The 10,685-nt window shown below is 37.7% G+C and overlaps 1 protein-coding gene across 1 annotated transcript; it reads left to right on the top strand.

The window, feature by feature from the left end:
* The first annotated feature begins 3,755 nt into the window (after positions 1-3,755).
* LOC141012195 (nectin 1a-like) lies at positions 3,756-10,169 on the top strand. The gene is made up of 8 exons (XM_073485611.1): positions 3,756-3,871; positions 4,013-4,109; positions 4,346-4,418; positions 6,517-6,858; positions 7,123-7,219; positions 7,841-7,875; positions 7,981-8,036; positions 8,183-10,169. The coding sequence occupies exons 3-8, from the start codon at positions 4,355-4,357 to the stop codon at positions 8,321-8,323; spliced, it is 735 nt and encodes a 244-aa protein (XP_073341712.1). The 5' UTR covers positions 3,756-3,871; positions 4,013-4,109; positions 4,346-4,354; the 3' UTR covers positions 8,324-10,169.
* The last annotated feature ends 516 nt before the right edge of the window (positions 10,170-10,685 follow it).

Here is a 10,685-nt window from a genome sequence, read left to right as displayed (position 1 = left end):
TTATATGCAGGCCTGACAGTTCCAAGTCATTCATCATTTTTTTTTTTTTTTGCTGCTATATCAGACTGTATGAAGGCATATGCACATCTTATTATTCGTGTTGAATGATCCATGAATAATCACATAATTAGCTCAGTAATATGTGATTATCTTGCTGAAGAAATGATTGTCTCAGTGTTTTACAAGATTCAGCATTTACTTTGTGAACGTTCTGTGGCCTGTTAAGGCATTCAGCAATATTTTCTTTACTGAGTCTGTTTATAACTTATTTACTTACATTTTAACAAAAATGTAGCCCAGATTTATCTAGTGTCAGGCCTGTAAGTACTATTATTTCCATATGAAATGTAGTGAAGTAGTAAGGAACTTTAAACTGGTTATTTGGTTAGATAAACTAAACTATTTTTCATGGTGGAGCACTGAAAATGAATTGAGACGGCTCTGTAGTCTGGTAGTGTGGTACGGCACTAAAACAAATGTGACTTGTTTAACCATTCTCATATTAAAGTTATTGATTTTACATAGTCACCAATAAATACAGTACGTTATTGTCATGCATCCTGCAGACAAAAGATAAATAGTTTTAAAAAATATGTCGCCTCTTTCACTCACTTTCAGACACAATGCATACGCAGACGGATCAAACTCTTTACCACAGGAAGCAGTGGTGCTCATACCACTTATGTCCACAGGGGCCGCCAGAATCCGCCAGAGGCCGCCAAAGAATTTAAGTCTTTGTAGCGACTTTAAATTATATAACTTGGAAATGCTTTAGTACTTCAACACTGTGCTTAGAGTAAGCACAATGCTTGAGTAAAATATACTTGACCCCCACACTCATAACAGCACAGAAGCCACTGAAGTTCACTGATTTTACTTTGACTTTTCAAGGTCTGAGAACCTTCATCAACAAGATCTGTCTGCTGTAACATCCTCCAGAGCAGCTATATTTATGAGATAATATGCACTGATACAGTCAGCAGTGTAACACATTCCTGATCTACAAAACTCTCCATTTACAGTGTTGTACATTTTGTGCTTTTGCGTGCTTTGACTTGGAGGAATGTAACTCAGGATGCAGAGCTGGGCCTGTTGCACTTGTTATTCTTGTCTTGCCCTGTAGACCAGTCATTTACATGCAGGCAACAAGCTGAGTTCGACCAACTGAAACAGACAAAGCTTTGCATCCCCGACCTGATTACCCTGTTGAACACCTGGGGCTAATTCAGCTGGGGACTTTGATTGGTGGAGATAATTATGCATCACTTTTCTGAGATGAAGCTCCCTTCAGGAGGCTTGACACAAGGTCACTGGTGCGAGGCTTCAAGATTAATGCACTGTTCTGCTTTGTTTCTCCACACTGCTATCGTCCAGCATCTTAACTGAAACTGTCGAGCAAGGTGAGCTTTGACTGACAGCCTGAGAACACGTGGGGGTAAAAAAATCTGTGCAAAGTGTCACAACAGCTTTCTACTTTGGTCTGTAGATTGTGTGTCCTGTAACACAACATTTAGACCATCATGTGAGGATAAAACTCTGACACTAAAACTATCAAGGCAATGAAATATAATTATCTTTCACAAGATTAAATATATAATGTGGTGGGGTATATTCCCCCAGTAAAGAGCAAGGTGTAGTGCTGGTGAATGCAACCTTGACTCAACTCCTCCCCCAACAAATTCCCTAATCAGGGCCAAGCTATAAGGCACCTGTGTGCCATTGTCTCTACTGTGGCTGTCCATGTGAGGAATCCCTGTTTGCCCCTTACCTGAGCGTTTTCTGTGTTTGTCTGATGCATGAGTGGTGAGTAGGCTTAGTTTTCAAAATGTATTTTAACATGCAGTGATCCGAGCTAATTTTAGTTTCCCCTTTTTCAGGTTCAGCTGCACTGTTTTGCCCACAGTTGTGCCTTTTTTAGTTTTGTGTTTTAAACCAACTGGGTTACCTTACTTTACTTTGTTTTGCTACCTTGTTTATTTGATTACTTGTTGTTTTTTCTGACCATTTGTTTAGTTATTTTCCTAAGCAGAGTGCCATGTGTCTATCTTGATTATTTTGATTATTATTTAAAATAAAACCTTTTAATTTGCTTCAAAACTCACATCTCTACTCATTCAGTAACAAGCCTGTGTCCTTTTTTCTATTTCCCTAAACCAATCGCAGAGGTTCAAATATTTCTTGTTGTTTGGCTTCCCCATGAATTTTCCCCCCTTACTGCCCCTCGCCACATGATAAAGAATTTAGCATTAAAAGTTTAAAAATGACAAGTTCTTGTTATATATTTTGTTGAGTTGTGTACTTACATTATCGGAAATGTTTCCAACAATGTCCACAAATTTACTCAAGGTAATGGTCCATGTTGCTAGAACTTCGAGATGGAGTGGGTGAGGAAGGAAGCCGTCAAATGAGACTAAATGTAACGCAAATAAAAGTAAAACTTTTACCTCGTCCATGAACATTTGTGCCTGAGTGACGTTAGGAGTATACAGAGGCCCTGTCCTCGCTGCAGCAGCCGCATGTCATCCCACTTCCTGCCATCTCTCGCTGTCCTTTTTAAATAATGGATGGATGGATGGATGCATGTATGTAATAGTATACCAATACGTATATCTGCAAGAGGTCAAAATAAGATGATACCAGCCGATATATCAGTTGGGTGCTATTTAATACCTCAACATAACATGAAATACTTAAATATGATTTCCCTTGCATACAGTAAAATCTTGTTATTTCTCTAAATTGAACATGTCTTTGTCAAAGATTTTAAATTCCATATCAGGGAACTATGATGGGAAAGTAATTTAGATTGTGCAATAAGATTTCTCTTTTGATGATGATAATGCTCTGTCAGTTCATTACCATATTTTATTCCTCTTTTAGATATTGAAACTTTTGACTTTATAGTTGAGTTTTTTAATAAGTTACCTGCATGCTTCAAAGCTTCTTTCTTTTACTTTCTCAACCTCAAAGACTCATTTCCCATTTCATTTCCCTTTTGAGACTATTTATGTTCCACTTTCTTTCTCTTTTAAGTCGCACAAACACTCTGATTCTGAATATCCACTTTTAATGACTTTAATTTCCTCCTTCATAGAAAGAAGAACAAAAGCATTGAGCATTATCGCAAATCTGACATCTGCATACCCATGAAAGGCATCAGTCATACATTTTCAGAACAAATGCATAAGATAACATATCACAAGCATTGCATGTGCAAACAGATGACAAATCAATCATCAAACTTTGTGAGGTTAGTTTTGACTCACATCCTGTATTTCTACTTTCATCTCCAGGAAATCTACACACCAGAACATTGTAGTAGGACATGCATGTGTTTTTTCATTTGCTTTCGAACATGGAGCTGAAATAGAGCAAAACGTGTGCAAGGATGGCAAAAGCACTTTTCTGTTTAGGTGAATACATTTTGCAACGCACTACAACCCATACTGCGACTATAATCAGAACATCTGAATACTTTTACCAGCCAGAGATGTTGCAAAGCTTCTGATATTTACACATCTCTAAATCCAGGAACTATATTATCAATCTTGCTTTACAGGAATTGCTTTGTACAAATATTGAAACTCTGCCAGTTAGTTAAAAAAATGTCAGGTTTCAAGATCACAGTAATGTTTCTCTAGACATCATTATCACCCTTTGGCCACCAGAGGTCACTGTTCTATCACATGGGTTGCAGAAGGGACTGAACCAACAGTCGGAAATCACACAGACTGCTGATTGCTGACTTGTAAATCACAGACTTGAAAAGTTCTGAAGAGAAACAGTCAGCCTGTAAGCAGTTTGATAACGTGGTGAAACATGTGAGCATTGTCCTGCCATCATGTCCCTATCATCCTCTTCTTTTTATTGGGTAAGTGACTTTGATTACTTAAAACTGATAAAGCTTCAATAAGATGTTGACTTTGGATTTTGTCTAATTTGAATCTTCAGTTATATACAAAGAGTGGACAAATACTGTTTTCATCTTACAGAGTTTTTGTTTAATTTACAGCAGTCTGAGCTAACTCCCTTCTGAGGCTGTGGTTTTGCAACGTTATGCTGCAGCAGATGTCTATCAGTCAGCTTTGGTGATAACAGCCTGGTTCAGAGTATGTTCCTCTTTGCAAATTCTATTTCATAACTGAGACATTTCTCCTGTTGACTCAGCATGTTTCTCAGTACCTTGACTAATACACCAGCCACTGGACATCTGGCTCTTTGTAACCCTGTAGGTTTCCTGAATGTTGACTTGAAAGTTCATATGCTGTTTAAAATTCATGTGGCTCATCCACACCCACTCATGCTGCATTGTTAAAGTGTTTGTTATTTTGTCCACTGCCTTTAGTTGTGGACAATGAAAACTTGCAGCAGATCAGCTCTCATGCTGCTGAAGTTGATGTACATCACTTTACTCCCAGGTAAGAAATAGTTTTAAACTTTGGAGAGTTTATTCTGTTGGTAACGCTTCAGATTACGGTGCAGTGTGTAGTAATTCTTCCCCACAGTTAACTTATGTGTAGCTACTAATGGTGTTCATGTAGTATTGATACATGACTATAGCAAGGGAACACGAGGTGAAGTAAGAACAAGTGGGGAACAATGTGGGAACTTCAAAATAATTGATATTGTATTATTAATATATTTTGTTAGGAGCTGTTCAGTGAAGGATTGTAATGAGGTGTTACTCAAGTACTGAAGTTTTGAGGAACTTGCACTCTTGTATTTCCATTTTTTTCCTACTTTCTACTTCCTACTTTACTACATTGTGTTAGCAAATATTGTACTTTTACTCCACTGATTCATTTGATAACTTTAGTTACTAGTTACTTTGCAGATTACATGCTGAATCAGAGCAAAGTAGCACTTTTCTAATTAATCAGTCTTGGAATGTAAGTTAGTACATTTATTTAAATACTGTACAATTTTTGAGGTACGTGTACTCATTTTCCACTCTGCTACTTTATACTTCCACTCCATTACATTATGAAGTTATGAATGGAAAGTACAAAATATTGTACTTTTTTCGGGTAACTTTAGTTACTAATTACTCTGAAGATTGCATGCTGCATCAGAACCATACAAGCACAATTTTAAATCAATTTATTTTATCAGCAATCAAACAAAAATCACTGATTATATGTATAATATACAGTGTGTGTATGTGTGTGTATGTATGGATATGTATGTATATGTATGTATATGTATGTATATGTGTGTATATATAGATATGTATATATATGTGTGTGTGTGTGTGTATGTGTGTGTGTGTACTTACTTATGATACTTAAGTACATTAATTGCCAGAAAATTACTTTTGATAGTTGAGTACATCAGATAATATCAGATACTTTTACTCAATTACCATTATATGAGTAACTTTTTCGGTTACAAAAGTAATATTTTATCTATCTTTATTTTTTACTCAAGTATGACTTTTTGGTACTTGTTGCAACATTATAATTCATTTTATTGGCAATCAGATTAAAAATCATTGATTCTGATATTCAGAAAAATGTAAAATATTAGTATACATATTTGTAAATATATGTTCAATTTTCTTTCACTTTTGATACTTAAGTACATTTAATATCAGATATTTTAAGACTTGTACTCAAGTACTATTCATATGAACGACTTTTACCAACGCATATTTTAGCACTATATCTTCACTTTTACTCAAGCATGACTCTTGGGTACTTTTTACAACACTGAAGCTACTGAACACAAAGCTAAACGTTTCGGGGAAGATGAGATAATGAGTCCTACTAGAATTGAACTCAGATGTGATTTAATTCAAAATTGTCGTTCACTAATTAGCAACACTGGAGGGGTAGAGATGATAAGAAAATGAGGAGGCGAACTTCATTTCACTTCCTAAATAACTATAATGGTAGGTTTGTGTTTTTACTGTGGAAAGAGTGAGTTGAGTATTACCAAGAACATACTGCACACTCATGTTGTAAAGTAGGTCTACTTACAGTATAGAGGTTCAACCTTATAGTGGAGTGGACTCAGCAGCTTGATGTGCTGTAGCTTTATGTGGATTTACACTGTTGTCACACAGCGTACAGTTCTGTACACCGCAGCTCTGAAGGTTTCTCATGCTCATATTAGAAGCGGCACCTGTTAGTTAAAAGTTTTGAAGATACCACAAAGTTTCCACCTACCATCTTGTTCCCTTGTACCTACATGTATCATACATACTGCACCGGTTCACCGTTTCACACTACGCTGTACATTGTGGGCTATAATCCAAAGTGTTACCTTTTTTAAAAAAATCTGTCTAACACTATTCACACTTTTTTATATAACAGTACACAACATCTCTATTATAACAACTGCTCAGTGATGTAAAAAGTTAAGTTTGTCTTTCTATACTGCTGATTAAAGGTTGAATTGAGTAATTACTGATAAAACAAAGTCAGTCAAAGACAGTGAGTTCATCATGACTGAACATCTGCCATCATATCACCTATCACCATATCATATTACCTTTTTTGTTTGTTTTTTTGTCAGTTCTTGAATCACAAGATGTCAAAGTCCAGCCTGAAGTGACTGGATACCTCGGGCATGATGTCAAACTGCCATGCCATTTCATCCAAGGACTAAATGCCAGCCATATCACTCAGGTTCAGTGGGAGCTCAAGTCACCAGGAGGAGAGGAAATCGTCATTACTGTTTTCAGTAATATTTTTGGAGTTAGTGTTCGTGATACGTTTCTGAAGAATAGAGTGGAGTTTGCAGAACAATCTTTGATAATTAAAAATGTGGAAAAGGGAGATGCAGGGTCGTACACCTGCAGCATTGCAACCTTTCCAAGTGGTTCATTTGAAGGAACCACCAACCTTGTTGTTCAAGGTGAGTAAGAAAAGCATTTTCACACAAACTTTACCTATTAATATCAAAATTGGCAATTTGATTACAATATTTTGTTTGTGTTTTTTTCCTGTTACCTGTTAGTGGGGAGTAACATGGCTTTGATTCTTTGTAAATAAGAAACATATTGTGTTGTGTTCATCTTCACCAATCAAACTGCAATGATAAATGAACTAGGACTTAAACTTAAAGTAATTTAATGATACACACACACACGGTTTGTAACAGTCGTGTTTCTTCTCCCAGAACAGTTATCATCAGGTGTGGTTTCTGCTGTGGTGATTGCTGTCTTGTTGCTGTTGGTGATTTTGGCTGCCATAGCTTACCTCATCTTCATCAGAAGGTGTGTGAGTGTGTGTGAGAAAAATGTAGAAAAGAAAGCTTTTCCCATAACCAAGACTCATAATCACAAGGTATTACAAATACTGTCTATCAGTATTAATCATCTTAGAATAACTACATCTGTCTGATGTTATGTTGAACAGCAGCGCTGTGTGTATGCAGACTAATGAGGATGTTGCTCTTCTTCTTCTTCCTCTTCTTCTTTATTTTGGTCTTTGGCATTTACAGTTACAGTCTTCAAAAGGCGGTGGCCCAACATGAGCCATGTATGCATGACTTCACCCCATGTATCTTTGTAATTATTATCAAGCCTTGCTCATTTTTTCATAGACGCAGTGCATGAGGGGATAACTAACCATTATTTTCTGTTTGTCTGATTATTTTTTTCAATATTATTTTGACTTTCTGGCCTGTACCACAGAGTTAGACTGTCTCTCTTCACAAACATTTTGTTTTGTTTACTTCTCATGAATTACAACCAGATTAAGGTTGAGTTTAGTTCATTAGAGTTCATTTTATAGTTAATTAAAAAAATAAAAAATGCACGTTTTGTTGGTTTGTTTCAGCAATCTTCAGCAAACGCAGAAAAACTAATCACTGTGCTTTTGTTTCCTTTACTCAGACCTCATTCGTCAGTCAGGCACCGTGTCCACATTGGTAAGAACAAGTTCTGTCTCATTCTATTTCTAAACAGGCAACGATTCTTTTATATCACCAGTTTATTGTTTCACTTCCCCTGACTAAAGCTTGTCTGTCTCTCAGATACAAGTGGTCCAGTGAGGGATGTGACCAGACCATCTGTGATTGTGAAACAGGAGGTGAGGAGGAGCTTTCATTATGATTAAGTTTTATAATGCTGATGTTGCGTTAAGAAAAAAGAGAGATTTGTTTCAGCAAAGCGACATAATGATACAACTGAGCACAAAGTGTCCATCATAAAACTGTCTCTCACACTTACTCATAGGATGTGGTCTACGCTGATGTCAAGCTCAAACCGTCCAGAGATAGAACACCTTCATCCAGCGACAAACAACCAGGCACGGCACGTGATGATGAAGATGTCACGTATTCTGAGGTCGTAGTTTTGCGTCAGCAGCACGTATGAGATGGAGTGTATGACAGAGTGTTGTTGAAGTTATTTTTCTTTGAGAAGCTGAGGGAAATGACATTGTTAAAGCTGCCGTATGCAAGCTGCATTCACCATTGACTTTTGCGTCGCCTCACGTCTCCTGTGTCTCGGCCAAAAAGCTGCACTTGAACACACTGCAAAGATGACAGCCGACGGCCAACAAGCCTGTACGTTCTGCGCCTGCGTGAAAGGAAATACCTCTCTGTAGATATACAAACCATTGTTATGATTAAGCAGCATTTTTTTTGACACCCCTCTTGCTATTATAGCCATTTTTCTAATTGAAACTATGTCTGACAAAAGTTAAAATTTCACTGGCAATGAGGCAGAGGAGAAAAATAAGGAGAAATCATGGATACATCAGCCAATGAAAGGATTTCTCTCACAGACGAGCCACCGCTGATTCTAAATGCTCAATCGACCAAAAAGCTGCTGACAAGGGCGCCAACTAGAGCCACGGACGCTCACTGACGGCCTCGTCAAATGGTGGAGTCCTAAGAGTCTACAGTCACGCTAGCATCCGTGAGTCTGCCTTTGACAAAAATACATCATCACTTTATGTCATTAGTTTTGCCGATATTTGCACACAAAAGTTTTAAATTTTGACCTCATAGTGCTAGATGAAAACCCAGGGGATCAAAGGTTTTTCACTGGGGATCATTAACGTTTGTACCGAATTTCACAGCAATTCGATCCACCGATATGTTTCAGTGAGGTAGCTACAGTAACTGCAGCCTGGGTGTGATTCAAACATGGGCGTTTTGCTGCGGGCCATCTCTTCTCACTGTCTCCTGCCTTTCCTGTCTCTCTCAGGCTGTCACTATCGAAATAAAGCACATATGTCGAGTCGATCTCACCACACAAACCACACTGTTCCCCTCGTGTCCTTTGACCATTGAAGGGGGAAGAAAAAAGAAGAAGAAAAAAATTTGAACCGCACAATCAAAGGGGAACTAACTCAATCATGTGTGCAACGAACTGATGGTTTAGGGCCCTAAAGTGTCACCAAACTTGATTGATTTTAGAAGTAAAATGAACGTTGTAGATTATCCTTTTATCGTAATTCAACTAAATTTGGCATCAAACATTTAGATACTACGGTGTGTAGCTCTTGCTTTAACTGTTACTATCCAGCATTCGCATATGATCCTTTTTAGGATTAAAGGGTTTGTGAGTCAGAGAGGAAGGCTGCAGTTGTACTCTTTCAAATCCTCACTTGTTCTTTTGTAATTCTGCCTGTTTCTTCAAACTTCCTTGCAGCAGCTGCAAACCAAAAACAAGAATTGAATATCACGACACATTAGTGCATGTATTCTCATAGCACAGATACTGGTAATAGTTGGAGCAGTATTTTACACTACCCTTTATTCTGTCTGCCTTGGGTATGTTGTGCATATGTTCACAGGTGTGACAGTTTGAGCGGGCCAAATGTAAAAAGGTGATAAAATATGGTTTGCAAAGTTGCTGTAATGATGCATACTGTCACTGTAAACCGTCCCTATCTGTCACCTGCTGGTAGCACGGCTTCCTGGCAGTGTGATGTTGTGGGTGTGAGATTATGTCAGCTCACTGTGCAGTCAGTGAGTCAGTTTTTTTTTTATATATATATTGTTGTTCCATCTACTTTTTTTCATAGTGATGCAGTGCTTGGAACTTTAATTGTAATCAGTGTAATGCATTTGAGATATTTAAGTCCTGTCGTTGTTTATCAGATCATCCAGATAAGCAGACAGACACAACAGTGCACAGTTCTGTAAAATTTAGCTTGAACACAAAACTTTTTGTTTGTGGGCTAACGTTGCTGAATAAACATTTGCACAGACCTTACCAAATCCGTGGTTTCTCATTTCTCTTTTTTACAGCCGAGTTCTGTCATGACAGGAAACCGATAAGAGAGATAAGGTGATTGCTGTGTAAAGGGAGTACATTGTGAAAGTCTTTCTAGAGCAGTGCGTGATCATTTACTCAAACCAAGAAGAAAAAATGCAGCATTTCTTCCACTCAGAGAGCAAAGACAGGTGTCATTGTAGCACTTTGGAGAACGAACCACACGTAAGTTATGTCGTCAAGAAATCAAAGCCTAGGACAGACTGTAAGCAAGCATGGACACTGTGGAAGGGATGATTTGCAAATTGGTATTTCATCACATTCAAATATTGTGGCTCACAACACATCATCTGTAGCCCTTTTGTGTTTGCTTTGTGTCTCTGTGGTCATTTTGCATCTTGTTATGTGGTTGGTTTGCTTCTCTGTAGTCATTTTGCTCCTGTCTACATGGTCGTTTCATGTGTAGTCGTTTTTCATCGCTTAGTGGTTGTTTTGCGTCTCTTTGTGTTCA

This window comes from Pagrus major, chromosome 17, assembly GCF_040436345.1.
Source record: "Pagrus major chromosome 17, Pma_NU_1.0".
NCBI lineage: Eukaryota > Metazoa > Chordata > Actinopteri > Spariformes > Sparidae > Pagrus > Pagrus major.
This window is presented reverse-complemented; position numbering and strand designations above follow the sequence as displayed.

Excerpts from the sequence above, each read along its gene's own strand:
- LOC141012195 (XM_073485611.1), top strand. The coding sequence starts at position 4,355 with ATGAAAACTTGCAGCAGATCAGCTCTCATGCTGCTGAAGTTGATGTAC. Across the intron at positions 4,419-6,516 it reads GTACATCACTTTACTCCCAG|TTCTTGAATCACAAGATGTC; the intron begins GTAAGAAATAGT and ends TTTTTTTGTCAG. Across the intron at positions 6,859-7,122 it reads CACCAACCTTGTTGTTCAAG|AACAGTTATCATCAGGTGTG; the intron begins GTGAGTAAGAAA and ends TTCTTCTCCCAG.